This window comes from Mirounga leonina, unplaced genomic scaffold, assembly GCF_011800145.1.
Source record: "Mirounga leonina isolate KUSES-001 unplaced genomic scaffold, KU_Mleo_1.0 Mir_94, whole genome shotgun sequence".
In the NCBI taxonomy this organism is placed as follows: Eukaryota; Metazoa; Chordata; class Mammalia; order Carnivora; family Phocidae; genus Mirounga; species Mirounga leonina.
Window position 1 is genome coordinate 16,528,824 of NW_023270855.1, and position 18,349 is coordinate 16,547,172.

Here is an 18,349-nt window from a genome sequence, read left to right on the forward strand (position 1 = left end):
CTTATCTTACTTAAAGTTCCAAAGGTAGAATAAAAAAACTGTGCTTTTCTTCCCTTGGATTGTCCTGCTTCTGTGTTAATTTCATTTTTAGGTGGACTGTCCCTTTACAGTGGCCATGGGCACATCCTTCCACTAACTAGAACAACACAAATGAAATGCCTGTCATTTTATTTTAGCAAAAATCTAGACATTTGCTAGATCAAATACATAAGTAGATTGAAGGTTGAAAAAAGCAGCAGATGTCCTCTTCGAACAGTTCCATGTTATGTACTTGCTACTATGTTGTTCACATAGCAACATGTACTTAATTGCATATATTGACTTACTTGCTTGTTTCCCTTTTTAGACTATAGGGTGAAGGGGGCAGGGACCAGGGCCCTCTTGTTGTTGAAAGGCAACATCTAGCTCAGTGCCTGGAACATATGAGCTACTAACACATATCTGTTGAATTGAATGGAACTGCTTTCTTTAGTTTCTTCGATAAATATTTCTAGACCATCTGCTAGGTGATGAAGAAATGGACAGAAATCACTGTCCTCATGGAGTTTCCATTCAAATGGTTTGAAACTTTTAAATATTACTAAATATTACTAGAAACCCTATGACAATAACATAACACATACTTATTGGGATAGACGAGAGCAGTTGTTTCTCAGAGGAAATGATATGACCAAATTTTTTCTATTTGATGATAATCCAAATAGGGCCAACAACACTGAATCTCATTCATTCATTCATTCATTCATTCAACAAATGTTTACTGAATCCCTGCCCAGTGCCAGGAAGATACAGTCCCTGCCCCCTGGAACATAAGGTCTAGTGAGGAAGAAACATATTGCCTTGGTTTCCTATGGCTCCTATAAAAATTACAACATGGTGGCCTGAAACAACACATTTATTTTCTCACAATTCTGGAGGTCAGGAGTCCAAAATGGGTTTCACATGGCAGAAACCATGGTATCCACAGGGCCACACTCCTTCCAAATGTGCAAGGGGTGAATCCTTTGGTTCCCTTGCCTTTTCCAGCTTCTAGAGTTTCATTCCTCTCATTCATTGGCTGATAGTTTCCTCCTCCATACGTAAGGTCAACAGCATAGTACCTTCAAATTTTTTTCTGCTGTTTTCATATTGCCTTCTGCTCTGTGTCCAATCCCCTCTGCATTTTTCTTATAAGGGCACTTGTGATTTCCCACGCGGATTTTTCAGAATAATCTACCCATTTCAAGATCTTTTTAAACTAATCATATCCTCAAAATCCATTTTGTTATTTATTTATTTATTTTTAAAGATTTTATTTATTTATTTGACAGAGAGAGAAAGGGGGAGAGAGAGAGCAAGCACGAGCAAGGGGAGGGGCAGAGGGAGAAGCAGGTTCCCTGCTCAGCAAGGAACCTGATGTGGAACTTGATCCCAGGACCCTGGGATCATGACCTGAGCTGAAGGCAGACGCTTAACCAACTGAGTCACCCAGACGCCCTCCATTTTGTTATTTAATGTAAAATTCAATTCCAGATATTCTTAAGGCCCATTATTTTGTCTATCTCACACATTAATGAAATAATTTAAAAGTATATGATTAGCAGTTAGTATCTTAATGAAAAGGGCCTTTGTTTTCTCACAATATTGAAAAAATACTAAGATAGAACAATAGAACTTTTAAACACTCAAAATTTAAAAAATGTTCCAGAATCATAATATATGCCTAGATGGACTATGATTTATAGTAAAGGCTCAAGGGCTTACGTCTATAATAAAGGTGATATAAGAAGTTGTAAACTTAATGAAAACAAACAAAAAGAAAACAGGTGAAGAGTTTGGGGGCAAAATTTTGTTTTAATTTAGAATCTAGGGGGTGCCTGGTTGGCTCAGTTGGTTAAGCGACTGACTCTTGGTTTCAGCTCAGGTCATGATCTCAGGTTTGTGAGATGGAGCCCCACATCCGGCTCTGCGCTCAATGCAGAGTCTGCTTGTCCCTCTCCCTTTGCTCCTTCCCCCTACTTTCTCTCGCTCTCTCTCAAATAAATAAATAAATAAAATCTTAAAAAATATTAGAGTCTGGGAAGATTCAAAATATCAAAATTTTCACAAGATTATACCTGTGAAAATAGGAAGGAAAAAGCAGATAACTGTAAAAGATTGGCTAACCTTTCAGAATTAATAAAAAGTAGGTTTTGGGAAAGCAAAGAAGATATTATATATATGCATAGAAATAGCACTTCGTCATCAGATAATCTAATTTTCCAAACTACCATAGTATTTGCAAGTAGGGAGACACACCATGAGGTCTCTAAAAAAACAAAAACAAAAACAAAAATAAAAAACAACAACAAAAAAACCCAAACAAATTTAAAGCAGTGTTCTGTTGTGTATATCATTATTAACATCCTTACCTCTGGAGCATTGTTTAGGTCAGACAATTTTATTTAAATAGCTATGTCTTAAAAAAAAAAAAAATCCAATCTGTTCTTTCACAGGGATATTGTGCACCAAGGACATATTATTATTTTTCCCTTTAGACTAAAGCAAAAGGACATGTTGAATTACATCCAGTTTGGATAAATAAAGTTAATAGAAGAATTAGAAGATTTCTCAGATCTGATATGCATTCTGAGACAAATAATTTATTTTAACTTAACACAAAAGGTCTTTTGGAGATACTAGGCTGATTCAATATACATATTTAAAGAGCAAAATGTTAATGCTAAATTTTGACAGGAAGCTGAAATATAAAGTTGGAAGAGAATTTCTTATTTATACATGTATAATTTGGGGGCATCTTGATGATTCTGCTCTGCCCTTTTTTAACCTATTACCAAAAAAGAGACATTATTATTTACCTCTGAATCTTAGTTACAGAGAGTTAGAAGTGACATGAATCAAAATAATGTTATCACTTTGAATAAATATGGTTGTAGCACTTCTAAACACTGGATTCTCTAGTGTTAAAAATACCTTTATTTATATGGTTTTCTGATGCTAATAGTTGATTTCTACATATTTTAGCATTCTCATAGGTTTCAAGATTAGTATATCTTTCCATTTCTTGGAATTGCTATTAAATATGTGTCTCTTATAATTGCTGCTTTTCTGGCTTGTAAATTACTATGTTAGTTTCTGTGTTCTCCCAATATGTTACTGTTTTTTTTTTTTTTTTTTTTACAAATATATGAACTTCAAAAGTATCCATTATCACACAATTGGTGGGAAGCAGCATGATATGGTAGAAGGGCTACTCTGACAGGGAGATAATCTAGCTAATGTCCAGACTCTGTGACAACTCAAATAGGTAAACTTGACAATTAAGAATATAACTCTACAATCTTAACAGATCATGGCTGATGATTTAGAAAAAATGGCCACTATTATTTCCTTTTCTGTTTCCATGCCCCTCTATATTATAGTTTTGCAGTTTTTCTATCAAGAGATGAAGATACTTCCAAACCTCTTGAATCTGGACTGGTCTTATGACTTAGAATGGTTAAAAGGATATAGCAAAAATGACACTGGGCCGGTTGCAAGTCTCAGCATCATGATATTTTGTATGCTCCTGATTTCTCTTGGCACTCTGAGCAGTCACTATGTGAAAGAGCCCAGGGCCACAGAGGATGAGAGATCACTTGAACCAAGGCCGAGGCAGCCCACTTGTCTCAGCTAAGAATGTTCTCGACCAGCGTAGTCCCAGAAGACCCAGGAGCTGACCACAGATGTTATTCATCCAAGCCAAAACTAAAAGAACAGCCCGAGTGAGTCTACCCTGAATTGCCAACTTTCAGACTTGTCAACTAAATACATGGTTATTTCTTGCTTTAATCTACTTAGATTTGGGATGGTTTGTTACACAGCAAAAGCTAACTGACACACCAATATTAATAGATCTAGGTTGAATAAAAGAACATGTATCATTGAAATGAAAAGAACAATTTCAAAGGTTACTTCTAGTTTTGATATAACATTCTATATCACTTTTTCTTCTATTTCAATATAGCTTTTTTTAAACCAAATTTTAAATTTGAGAGAAAATAGGTATTTCAACCTTAATTTGTAAAGACTTAACTATACAGGAAATAAAAAATAACTATTCTTCATTGTTTATTGATGCAAAAATCATTTAATTGCATCCTTTTATAATACAAATTTCATATTTGACCATTTATAATTGAAATATTAGTTCTGTTTAAAAATAGAGCTTGATGCATTTTTAAGGATTCTATTTTAGCCATAGAAATTACCTTAAAATTTTTGTTTATCACTTAATAATTCAAATAACATAAGTGTTATGCGTTTCAAAATTGCTTCACATATTGAAAAAAATAAAATGCCAATAGATTATCAATCAAAACTCATAATTAGAACACTTTACCTGCACAAGTATTTATGAGTGGCAGCAGAATTACCAGTTTCCATAGCAACCTCATTTCCACTTTCTAAGGTCAAAATTTCTCCCATACAATCAGCAGGAAAAAAAATGTCTATCTTCCAGTCAGTATCTCAAGAGTCTGAAAGAAACAAAATTGTCATGAAATGACAAAAATACAAACATGAATACTTAAAAATGTATACAAATTTTTGTTATTCAAAATAAAGCAACCTAAATGTCTACCTTTTATGTATATATATATTTTGCAAAGTTTCCATTTCAATTCATATTTCCATAATTTCAGTTCATACCTTAGATACACATGTCATTTGCTATGAGATTTGATGTAGTAGATAATGGGGTGGAATGCAATTCAATTGAATGTATTATATAGATTAAAACTTTCAGTAATATAATTTTGAGTTAAATGCTTTTGATGTGTTAATGAGGATTAAAAACATATTAAACCAACTCCTGTAATTCTGTTGCTGCTCTTATTTTTTATTCTATGCTATTAGAAATAGGATGAAATATTACTCCATCTTATATGTATTAACAGTGATTTTATAAATTTCATGGACTCTTCTAAGTTTTTTTATTACTATTTTTGAGAATATATTCATTAAGACACACGATCTTTCCTAATGTTTGTACAACTAAAACTAATATTGTACTACAAAATTTGTGCAAGAAATGAATTTCTGAAAGTGTTATCTTTCAAATATGAGACATGCGTTTCCTGTGGTGTTACATCATAATTTTCTCTAATTTATTTTGACAGTTAAGCTATCTGATGATAAATGAAATTAAGATGAAGTGTTTAGTGTTCTTCACTTCAAAAGAGAAATCTAATAAGGAGACTCTTAAAACTCATGATCTCAAAAAAATATACAGAGAATAAGTTCAGAATATACTCAACTAGGTTACATTTGATAAAATGATATATATATCAAATGATAGGACCCTTTGGGAATTTTTAACTTACACATATATATTTCTTGTAACTTCAAATACTTTTGGAAATATGTGGACTTTATATGTGATGCTAGCAGATAATGAAATTTTGAACGTTTCCTGATATAGTTTTAAATTTTAAAACTCTTTTCTTTCTGTTGCTAATTACTTCAACTAAAGTAAAAAACTGACTATATTCAACTTAAAGTTTTTACAAAATCTAAGTTAAATGCTTTCAAATTTAATCAAGGAATAAAAATCCAAGGTAAAATAATTAATATTCAGTCCTGCCATCTTATGAGAGACACAGACATTTAACAAAAGAACAAAATCAAACACAGATATATACATTGGTGAATGTTTATGCATGGTAAATATGGTAATGTTTTGAACTAAAAAATGAAATCTATGAGATCTGTGGGCTGGGGTTCAAATAGCATTTTGAGCTGAAGCTTGAAGGACAGGTAGCTCTTAGCCAGGCAAAGAGTGGGTGTACATGGTATGGGGGGGTGTAGGTCTGGAGGGATTAAGATGGGTAAGGATGAGGAATGAGACTAGCAGTCTAAGTAAAAGGGAAAAAATAGGACATGGTCCTGAGGCAGGACTAAGTCCTGCAAAAGAACCAGTTCATGACATCAGAAGGACAATGGCATGAGACAAGGTTGAAAAAGGAGAAAGAAGCTCAAATATGCAGGGCCTATAGGCCATGTTAACAAGTATGGATATCATACTTTCAAATTATAATTGAGGATTTTAAGCAGGACCAATGCAATTTAAATTACATCTTACAAACATCACTCTGTTTGCTGTGGTGGAGAATGGAAGGGATGGACTGAAACATGGACTTACACAGATAAATGATGAGGTTACTTTTGCAGTATAAGAAAGGGATAATGACGGTTTTGACTAGAGTAGTGGAATCTAAGATAAAGATAATATGATCTCTGAATAGGCTTCCTTCCTGAAATCTCTTGTCCTCTCCATACATGTGAATATTACATGCAAAATTATCTTTCTAAAACAAAGATTTGGTTCAATTATGCCAGCATTCTGAAACCTTTGCTCATTCTCTACTGCATAACCATCTAAAGTTTTTGGAATGGTATTCAAGGTCTTATACAGTGAATTTCTATCTGTTCTTTTCCAGCCAGGTTACTCAGTAAATACTTCCAGTATAGGCACAAGGATCTACTCTCTATTTACTCTGCATATGTATCATACACTGTCTCCGTATGGATGCTCTTTGACTTGCATAGAATTCCCCATTGGAGCATACATCTCTCTTAAAAACCATGTAATGGTAGCATGACCATACATCACTATTTTTCCCTGACAGTTTCTGTTTATTGAAATGTCAAAGCACAGGGGCGCCTGGGTGGCTCAGTCGTTAGGCATCTGCCTTCAGCTCAGGTCATGATCCCAGGATCCTGGGATTGAGCCCCGCATCGGGCTCCTTGCTCTGTGGGAAGCCTGCTTCTCCCTCTCCCACTCCCCCTGCTTATGTTCCCTCTCTCGCTGTCTCTCTCTCTCTGTCAAATAAAATCTTTGAAATGTCAAAGCACAAATAGTAACAGTACCTTTTTCCTCCTCCAAAAAAGTCCTAATTTACAAGATAAATTATATGACCAACTTATTTGATGGATATTCATTATTTTTCCAACCCAGCAATTCCTTCCCCTTCTTTTGATAAAAGCTCTGTGACCTTCTTTTGAGGAACCACTTCCCTAAACACCCTCAGTCCATATAATTGGAGTGGGATTGCCTCCACCTTCTAGCTCCAAGGATGAGGATGTAACCAGGGCCTTGTCAATCAGAAATCCATTTAACTCACTGTAGTGTTTTATAAAAGGAGGGGGCACATAAGCCAAACCAATAACAGTCAAAACCAGGACCTTTGTCAATATTATTAAGATGATTAAGTTGTTAATATAAAAATCTGTTGATCCAATGTAATATAATATTTCACTAGGGCTGTCTTAACCCAATTTTGTAAACATGGTTAAAAACTCTCAATTCCCCTTGGCAGACAGTTTACTAAGTCCTCACCCCAACTATTTCTCTTACAGGATCTAATACTCCTGGGTTAAATTGCACACAAACCCAATTTCCAGCAGTGTCCAGATACTTAACATTCAGGAATGGTTCCTTCTTCCTTGGGCTGGTATAATTATTCAAAATACTCAATGTCACAGAAGCCCACAAAATCTAGCTAACCTTACATCACCTGATATCCATGAGTTGCTTCTTACTCTCCTAGCTTGCTTATATCCTGTCCCTGGGTACACTCCCCTGCATGGCCCTTGTCTCATCTGGATCTGTAAGAAACAAGAGTTCTGCTCCATCTATCCCAGTTTTGTATATCTGAGTGTTATTGTGTTGTATTCTGCCATTCAAAAAACCTATAATCATACCTGATACCATGAAATTATGAAGCCATCTGCTATGCTTACACCCCTGGAATTTCCAGATGTGAACCAATAAAATGAAAATTTGCCTAATCCAGTTTGTGTTGTACGTTTATCTCTTGCAACCAAAATCATCTGAATAGTTCATACATTCTTCACCCTGAATTTATATGAAGTATTTCTCAAAGATGCCAGAGCAAACTGACTGATATATGCCCTCTGAGACTTGTATTTATCAAAGGCTCCATTGTATTGCCAGAATTTTCATACCTTACTTTGAAGATAAACACCATATATAATACTTGCTCATAATACTTGGTGTGGTAGGTTTAATGTAGAGCTCATAGTTATTCCATAATATGTGCTTGGTTTGTATTTGGTAGCCAAACAATCTAGTATTACCAAGAAAAAGACTAAACTGGGAACCTAGAGACATTGCTTCTGCTGTTGTCTCTTACTCTTAACCAGCTGGGTAATGTTGGGTGATTCATTTATAATCACAATGACTGACATTTTCCTCTTATGAAAATGGAGGGGTTTGACCTAGAGATTACCTTTATGTTTCTTCCAGCTCTAATATTCTAAAATTGTTTGATTCAACCCAGTGTATAATTTCATAGCAAATATTTCCCTTTACCATCTGAGTATTTACCAGCATCCTATAATGGGCAAAAGCCCAGGAGATATTTTATTTGGCAAAACTCTATAAAGATAGGTTAATAGTTATTATTTATACATCGGTTGTCATTTGTAAAAGTTTAAATTACATGAGGAAGGAGAGTACTCTGGCTCAATGAGAGCCATCCAGATGAGAACAGTCTGGTTATTTACTCACAGACAAATGGCCTAGAAATATTCAGTAGGTAAAATTTATGCTGGTCATTGACACACAAAGTAGCCACAGGAATTATTTCTAGGTTCCTAGAATACTAAAGATTGCTTGAGGTAAATAAAGGAAGCCAATATATAAACTTAAAAGAATTTCCAGAAGCTCTAAAAAAGTTTCAAAAATGCATCACCAGGATTTTGTTTTAGGTGAGGTTTTTAGGCCATGCAATCTTTTAAATATCATTTTGACCTGGAAAAGTGGGTGTCTTCATTCGTGACCCAATTACTAAGATCACTATTGTATTTTTACTGAACAAACTTTGTCCTCTCTAGACCATGGTGTTTCTTTTTTCTCTCATGGAATTTCTCAATGCAAAAGTATTAATTTCAAACACTTCAACAAAAGAATATGCGTAGGTTCAGAATTCCTTTCTTGCAATTCCAAAATATATTTTTTTAAATCTCTGAAAATTAAAATATCCTTTTAAGTTGGATGGCAAAATTCCGTGGGTGGTAAAACCTGTCCTGAATTAATGTGAGGTTGTTCAATCTGTTTTATCCAACCTATTATAAGTATTTACATGTTTTGCTGCTAAACCAGAAATGTTGGTTGATAGAGCTGTTGCCCACTGGAGGTGTTGTCTAAATATATATGAAATTATACCACAATGTCTTTCTAAAGGCTAAAATAGGGATCAGCAAACTACAGAATGATGACAAAATTTGGTATCCTGTCTATTTTTGTAATAAAGTTTCCCTGGGACCCAACATGCCTGTTTATTTATGTACTGTGTATGCCTATTTTTGTGCTACAAAGGCAGAATTGAATAGCTCTAGCATATGAGACCATATGGCCCTCAAGAAAATATTTATTATCTGATCCTTTACAGATTTAGTTTCTGGAAGTTCTTTTGCTCATCCCTATTCTAATATATTCTAAACTCTAAAATATATTTGGCTATAAAGCTTTCAGGTAAAGAATTGTGGCACTGTATTTCTTTAACCCTATGTATATACACTCAGCAAAAATAACATCTGTTTAGCAGAAAAAAATGGGTGCTGAATTTTGAAGTAGCTTCAGCCAGTGAGTGTCCTGCCTTAAATTGACCTCTGTACCATGTGTTGTTGACAAGCATCTGACCCCAGAAAGCAGGTAAGAGAAGAATTCAGAAACAATTGCTGTGACTGTGAGGTCACACCCAACATTAATTATTCTTAACCCAGACAACACTAACAGTTTCTTTGTATGGGTCAGAATAATTGCTTTTTTAATGTCCACAATAACCAAACTATGGAAAGAGCCAAGATGGCCATCAACAGACGAAGATGTGATACACACACACACACACACACACACACACACACACCATGGAATATTATGCAGCCATCAAAAAACCAAAATCTTGCCATTTGCAACAATGTGGCTGGAACTAGAAGGTATTATGCTAAGCAAAATAAGTCAATCAGAGAAAGACAATTATCATATGATCTCACTGATATGTGGAATTTGACAAACAAGGCAGAGGATCATAGGGGAAAGGAGGGGAAAATGAAACAAGACAAAACCAGAGAGGGAGACAAACCATAAAAGACTCTTAATCTCAGGAAGCAAACTGAGGGTTGCTGGAGTGGAGGGGGGTGGGAGGGATGGGGTGGCTGGGTGATGGACACTGGGGAGGGTATGTGCTATGGTGAGCACTGTGAATTGTGTAAGACTGATGAATCACAGACCTGTACCCCTGAAACAAATAATACATTATATGTTAATATAAAATGCTTTTTTAGAATTGGAAAGCTATCACTCAATCTACTCCTTGGCTATAAAACCATTCCTCAGTCTATGAATTGCATACAATTGCCAGTAAACAAGGAATTAATTAGGAAAGTCAAGTATTGGCTAAGCCTCAAGCAGCAAGGAAATTCTGGGGGGGTTGTTGTCATGTTCAACTGTGGTATTCCAGCAGATATGGAAGACCATGGGATTTATCAAAAGAGAAAAATTCTTTTTCTTTTAAAAAAGAGGTTTCCAACTTCTGTTTGTACTGGGAACTAGGGACAGGAGTTTTAAAAAAAGGGGGGGCGGGCACCTGGGTGGCTCAGTCGTTAAGCATCTGCCTTCGGCTCAGGTCATGATCCCAGGGTCCTGGGATCGAGTCCCACATCGGGCTCCCTGCTCAGCAGGAAGCCTGCTTCTCCCTCTCCCACTCCCCCTGCTTGTGTTCCTGCTCTCGCTATCTCTCTCTCTGTCAAATAAATAAATAAATATAAAAATTTAAAAAAAGGGGGGCAAGGTGTGGAACCCCTGGGTGATTCTGTTAGTTAGGCATCTGACTCTTGGTTTTGACTCAGGTCATGATCTCATGGGTGTGGGATCAGGCCCTGCATCAGTCTCTGCGCTCAGGGGAATCTGCTTAAAAGATTCTCTCCCTTTGCTCCCCACCCTTTAAAATAAATAAATAAATCTTTTTTTTTTTTTTTTTAAATTCAGGGTGAATGTACATGTGTAGCTCTGTAACAAGCCTTTGAAAAGGGCTCATACAGGATTCTAGTGGGTACTCCCCAACCATACGCACAAGCTTCAGAGAATGCTTAAGGTGACCTAATATATCACATTGAAGGACAGAGGAAAATATGGGAAGTTATTCTTGTCCAACTCTCAATCTGATGCTCTTTAATAATAGAGATATGTAGGTGATACCAGTCTGGGTGATGGAGAATTATGTTCATTAATATATACTCTTTATAGAAATCCCTAAGTGAATTACAAATTATAACTATTCCTTACCTCTTCTGTACTATCTGAAATGATTTTCTCACTCTGATAGAAAAATCAAAACAAACTACTGCTACTACCGAATGGCTTGGTGATTGGAATGGCTCTAAATACAGGTAATAGAATGGCCCATGCAGGAATATTACTTAAAATATTGGCCAACTTCTCTCTCTAATTGGGTCTCACTTATGTTGCTTTAGCATGAAAAACAAACCATTGTTGAAAGTGCATTAGTTCTAAGGGCTTTATTCTTCTTCTGCTTACAGCAACACTGCTTTGACATTAAAGAATTTTGTAGCAGAGATCAAGATCCATATTCAGATTGTGTACTCGTCATCAGAACAAACGTGCTCAGCACTAATTGCCCTTTTGTTTTTAATTGACCAGTTAATTAACTGCATCAGATAAATTAAAAATCCCAAATCCATTTTCTTCAGGTACCTTCACTGTTGTATTTTAGTGTGATCAAATTCCACTGATGGACAGAAAAAAATATGCTTAACAGTTTTTACAACAGATTTCCAACCTCAGCATTCATAGAGTTATTTACTATCAAACTAAATCAATAATAAATTAAAAACTGAAATATTTATGATCTGAAAAAAATCTGTCTTGGACTAGGAAATCCCAACTGCCATTAAGTCAGGCAAAGTAGCAAGATAAATGGTACCATCACATTCTTTGTTTTCAGAATATAATGCTATCACTTATGATAATTGTTATGTCAGCTCTCAAAATAGGCAGTCATAATAGATGATAGACTAGTAGAAAGATAGAACACAGCGTGTTTAATGCAATCACAGAAGAAGTATGACTTCTTTTCTTAGAGGAGGCATGATTACATGTTAAGTTGTTAACAGCATGAAATAAATGCAAATATGTTTGTTATGAAAATAGAATCATTCGTACATTTTTCTTGTTGTTATCAGAGCAACCAAACTGTAAAACTCAACTTAGTCTTTAATACAGTTGATCTCAGATGCCTTTTGCTTGAGGAGTCTCACTGAAACAGATTAGTGTGGAAAAACTGATTTTCTAACTGCTAAAAAATAATATTTCCAGTGGATTGCAGAATTCAAAGAAACTGTATAGATAAGATAGGCCAGCCCTTTGCTTGTATTGATGAGGACACCAAGGCCTAGAGCAGGTAAATGTTTATTCCAATTCAGTTCAGGACCTAGAATAGATTTGGGACTTACAGCACAACCCTGACAGCGGGTTCTCCTTACTAGCTATTCCTCTTGATCTGTGACACAGGGCATGCCACCCAAGTCTAAATAGCTTCGGCTTCTGTGGGTCCATTTTCCCAAACGTAAAATATGGGTAATTATACCAGAGAGGAATGCCCTCGGTGTTTACATTAATCAGAATAAGAGAATGAAGGATGAGTGGTACTAGTTTGGAGGCTTTGTAATGTCCACTCTCCACTCCCAAAAGGGTGACAAGAAATATCTGTTAAGCCAAATCCAAGTTTATTAGACTTACTGCAGAAAAGGAGAATATAACTTGACACAGTCTTAGCACTACCTCAGAAGGGGAAGTTATGGATGATATATATATATAGGATTTTACGGCCGGAGCTGAGTGATTTTAAAGTTGTTCTTGCAAGACAAGAACCTGAGTAGGACTGGGCACAGCTTATGGAATAATAGCTTTAGACTGATGGGCACCATGAGGTGAGACTCTTGATTGTGTCTTGAAATGTAAGTTTTATCCTGTAGAAGCAAATATTTCCTGAAGCAAATAACTAAATGATTTTTTTGCTTTCAGTCTCATTTAACATAAGGATAGGGATATGCCAGTTTTATTCCCAGTATAATAGAATGAATGGACTACTAACCAACCGCGAAAACAGAAGTTGGGAAACTTTTTCTGTAAAGGATCAGATAGATAGTAAATACTTTCGGTTTTGCAGATCATTTGGCCTTTGTCACCACTACTTAAACTGGACTATTGTAGCATAAAAGCACCCATAGACAAGACAGTAACAAATGGAGTAGCTGTGTTCTAATAAAATTTTATTTACCAAAAAACAATCAAGGATAGAGTTTAGTCCAAGGTTGGAGGTTACCAATCCCTGGCTAAAGAATGACATGGAGAGTAGTTTCTAGTGGTTAAGTTTTCAGCCCAAGCCTACTGAATATTTGATTAATCTCCGGAATGACAAAAGCTGAGAGGGATAGTAAACATATCAGATAACAAATTTCAGAAATATCTGGATTACAAAGAATGAAGTGTATGCATTTATTCCATTACTTTTAATCCAGATATTTTTGAACTTTGCTACTGTATAAAATATACATATAATAATGACATATATGATTTGGTATAACATATATATAATAACATGACATATACATCATATATATATTAAATAGCAAGGAGATTATTTTTCTTTTCACTTTTTTGCCTCTTGATCACAAATTAACCAAAAAATAATCAAAACAAGAATATTTAGGGCACCTGGGTGGCTCAGTTGGTTAAGCGACTGCCTTCGGCTCAGGTCATGATCCTGGAGTCCCTGGATCGAGTCCCTCATCGGGCTCCCTGCTCGGCAGGGAGTCTGCTTCTCCCTCTGACCCTCCCCTTTCTCATGTGTTCTCTCTCATTCTCTCTCTCTCTCAAATAAATAAATAAATAAAATCTTTAAAAAAAAAAATAAAAAAAAGAATATTTATAGCAAGATCCTATTTTAAAACACTTAAGTGTGTGAAGTATTTATGTTTTGTTTTGGGGAAAGTATAAAATCTGGGGAACAGTATTAGAGCAGTAGGAAAAAAAAAACAAAAAACCTTTTACTTCTTTCTATGCCTAAAAAAAGTAGTTAGAAGAATTTTTTAAAAAAAATTTCTGCTTTGCTACATTTTTCAAATTAAAGAAAAACAAAACAAAACAGATCAGTATAGGCCAGAATATTACCTAAATCTGATAAATCATATTTAATAAAAATATATATTAAGTCTTATATTTAGGTTTAAAAAAATGATCTACTTATTTAGAATTGGAATGGGGTGGGGAAAAGTGACTTTATACCAATCAATGGTTAAAAAAGGACACAACACACACGTATGGGGTGATTCTAGGCCAACGTTTAATATTTGCCTATCTTTTACATAGTTGCCAAAAATCAGATATAACCGAGATTGCATTAATAAAAGCATAGTGATCAAAACCAGGGAGGTGTTATTTCTGTCTTAACCTGCACTTATGTAACCACATAGGGGGGTTGTATTCTCTTCTAAATATCATGGTTTAAGAGGAATTTTGAGAAATCGAAACTCCCTCCTGGGGAGCAGCGTGAGGATGATGAAGTGCCTAGCAACTTATGAGAGGGTCAGTAGAAAGAAATGAGTGTGTTTAGCCTGGAGAAGAGAGGATTTAGCAGGCAGAGAAGAGCCATCTTCAAATATTTGAAGGGCTGTCTTGTGGAAGAAGGATTAGACTTATTATTTGTGTCTCAGGAGAGCAGAACTGTGACCAAAGGGTAGACATTTCAGGGCAGCAAATTTCAGCTTAGTATCAGCCCAGAGCATTTTAACAAGTAGAATTGTTTAGCCAGTGGTTAAGTGTACTGGCTTTAAAACCTAGACAGTCTGGGCTTCTATCTCACAACCTACAGATATTTAATAGCTTTGTGACTTTAGAGGAAATAAAATAGCCTCTCGGAGCCTAAGTTTCGTGATAATTATAATGGAAAAAGTACTATCTACCGCATGGGGTTTATATGAGTATTCCATGAAATTGTTCCTACAAAGAGTAAAAGTGAAACGTTTTCTCCTTGGGATACCAAGTTCTCTATGACTAGGGGTATATAAGAGTAGCTAGATGACACCTTTCCTGGATAATATGGAGGGCATTTTTGCATCAAGGAGAAGGTTAAACCAGATGGCCTCTTAAGCCCTTCTAAACTTGTAGCTTTTTAATTCTATATAAGAGCAGGAAGCCAGAAATCCTCTGGACCAGGTTCATTAGGTGGTGGTCCAAAAGCTAGATTTTTGTAGCAGAGTATTTACATACTGGGAAACCCATATAAAAATGAACATTTGGGTTTCTCTTTAAATATCTGAAGAGATACCACCTCACACCTGTCAGAATGGCTAAAATGAACAACTCAGGAAACACCAGGTGTTGGTGAGAATGTGGAGAAAGGGGGAACCCTCTTACACTTGAGGGGGAATGCAAACTGGTGCAGCCACTCTGGAAAACAGTATGGAGGTTCCTCAAAAAGTTAAAAATAGAGCTACCCTATAACCCAGCAACTGCACTACTAGGTATTTACCCAAAGGATACAAATGTACTGATCCGAAGGGACACCTGCACCCCAATGTTTATAGCAGCGATGTCCACAATAGCCAAACTACAGAAAGAGCCCAGATGACCATCAACAGATGAATGGATAAAGAAGACATGGTGTATATATAAAGAATTTTTTAAAAATCTACAGATTTGGCATCACTGGGTCCACATTTCTACACAGTAACAACATAACAAAAATGCACTGACGACAACCAGTTTCAGGAGTGTTGGCCCTTTTCCACTGTTCGCCTGTGTCTGGGGGACCTCGACTATCTCAGACCCATACCATCTCACTCTTTATTACCACCTGCCTGGTCTTTGCCATCTCTGCCTGACACCACCTGGGTGAGATAGCTAGAAGCAGAGTCCTTTCAGATTGTACAACAGTGCAGAAAAGCAGAAGGAAGAGGAGAAAGAATGAGATACCAGAGGGCTGGCTGAAAGGGAAGATCACAGGAAGAAGAGTAATATGACTTTTTGAATACAGACCAGGCTCTATGCCAAGGATTGTATGTGCACTGTCGCATCTAATTTTCTCAGCAGTCCTACAAGATATGTACAATGACCGCTCTCACTGGGGACTCAAGCTGGGAGGGGTAAGGAATTGGACAAAGTGCAGCCAACTAATCAGTGGCAGAAAAGCCCCAAATCTGACCAGTATCTGTTTAGATCCTGAGCCTGTGCTTCCCACCACAATTTTATAGACTTTACAGTTTTGCCCAAAGCTGGCTCTGGAAGATGCAGCTCAAATTTCTTAGCGTTGAGAAAGAAAGATCCCTCCCTATTAGAGTTGCAAATGGATGATTCCTCCTTCGTTGTGAAGAATCTGAACTGTTATAAAGCTAAAGGCACGGGCAAGGGTTTCCATCGTGTGCTTTTCCGGCTTAAAAAAAAAGGAGCATGCAGTCAAATACTATGCAAAACACAAGGTTGGATAAGGTGAACAAATTCCTGCAGTATTTTTCTCTGTCTCTGCTACTCATAGCATAACATTTGAAGAGAAAGGTATGGTATATAGTGTTGCTCAGACTTCCAGGATCCTTGGATTCTGTTTTCTACAGTGCTTTTCCTAGGATGAATGCTCCAAAGAAGCACTTTGGGAAAACCTGATCCAGGAAAAAGAGCCCTGGACCAGAAATACAAAGGTCTCCAAGTCCCATCTCTGCCAATACCTAGTGATACAATCTGAGTAAGTCTTGCAACCTCTGTTCTTAGGTTGCTCACGGTAAATATTGGGGCAGTAATATCTGTCCTACTGACTGCTCCTAATTTTTGTAGGGATCAACTAAATAAAGGATTTGAGAGAGCTCTCTAAATTGGAAAAAGCTCAAGATATACATCAGGGATTAAATGACTAAAGTGTCTCTCTCCTGCATAGCTGATCAGGAAAATTGGCTGGATTCTAATCGCTTTCATGCCAATCAGTGATTTTCTGACCACACTTAATGGCATATCTTCTTTTTTTAATGCCTGGATGTGTGAATTTTTTGACCTACCTGGAAGAGAATTATTAAAAGAAAATCTATGTAGTCATATTATCATGAATACATTAAAACTATGCAGTTGTAGGCTCTCTGCTGAGAAAGAACACACTTTCTTCCAAGGCTATCCATTAAGGGAGAAAGGGTGAAAAAATAGTGAACACTCACAGCAGGATGTACACTGATTCCATTCTGTTCCTTTTGGCTAAGGTTCACGGTCCCCAGCCCCTGGACAATTGGACCTTTTGCCTTCTCTTTCATCAACCTGTCCCCTGATGTGCTCCCACTGGCAGTCCTGACCTCACGGAAATAGGAGTCGCCTCAGGAGGAAAATGCAGTTGCCTGTCAACACTGTTGCTTTAAAAGTCTGGGAAATTCCTCTGCTATTGAGAGGCGAGAATTTTGAAAATAATAAACATAAAAAGGAGAAAAAGAAAAGCAATAACTCATTTGGGAACAGGGAATGCCATTATACCTCAGTCTCTTAAGGGCCCCGTTCCTTGGCTTTTTGAAGTTACAGAAATGCGGATCAGTCTTTTTTGTTGAAGGTGTGTTATTCTCGTTAAATACATGGGCCCTGAAAGGAGAGACTGTGGCAAGAGGCATGGGGGACTGACCTCATTCCCAGCCCTTGGCACATTCTATCACCTTTGGAGATAGCAGTTGCAGGCAAAATAAATGCACCTGTTGACCTGATCAGACACTTTCCCAAGGGGAGGGCATTAAGATATTGTCACAATTTTCTCCCACTTCATGTCTGCTTCTTGTCCTCTTACTAACAAGACTTAACTGCCTTCTAATACTTAGAACTCACGTTCATATAAATAGTACCCACTTTTATAAAATGATCTATAGTGTGAAAGGTGCTTTCTGAAATAAAATGTCTCTTTTTGATTTCTTAAATTACCAAGAAAAAGAAAGTAAGGCTCACAGAGATTAACTAAATTTCCTAGACCCACACGGGATAAAGTGTGCATACTCCTTTAAAAGCACTGTTTTATATTTTGTACCCTCTGGTGACTTGGGACAAAACTGAAAGCCTAATTTGCATCCAGATCTAGATAAGAGTCTTGTGAGCTATTAACAGTGGGGAGGGAGTTAAGAGAGGATGTGAAAACCATACTCAGTGCCTTCTGCAGAGCTTCCCCAAGGGTAGACTGGCCTAGCGAGGGGAAGGGGGGAGGGGTTGAACCAGGAGTCCAAAGGGCTCAGAGAGAGTCCACCACTGCCTATAATCAGTGACATAATTTCAGTA

General features: G+C 36.6%; 1 protein-coding gene across 1 annotated transcript in view; it reads right to left on the reverse strand.

Moving 5' to 3' along the window:
- The window catches only part of CNTN6 (contactin 6), a 586,479-nt gene that overhangs the window by 247,872 nt on the left and 320,258 nt on the right, over positions 1-18,349 (reverse strand). Inside the window, 1 exon segment of the mRNA XM_034996895.1 lies at positions 4,361-4,496. Within this exon segment, the coding sequence (XP_034852786.1) occupies positions 4,361-4,415 (55 nt within the window). The 5' untranslated portion in view covers positions 4,416-4,496.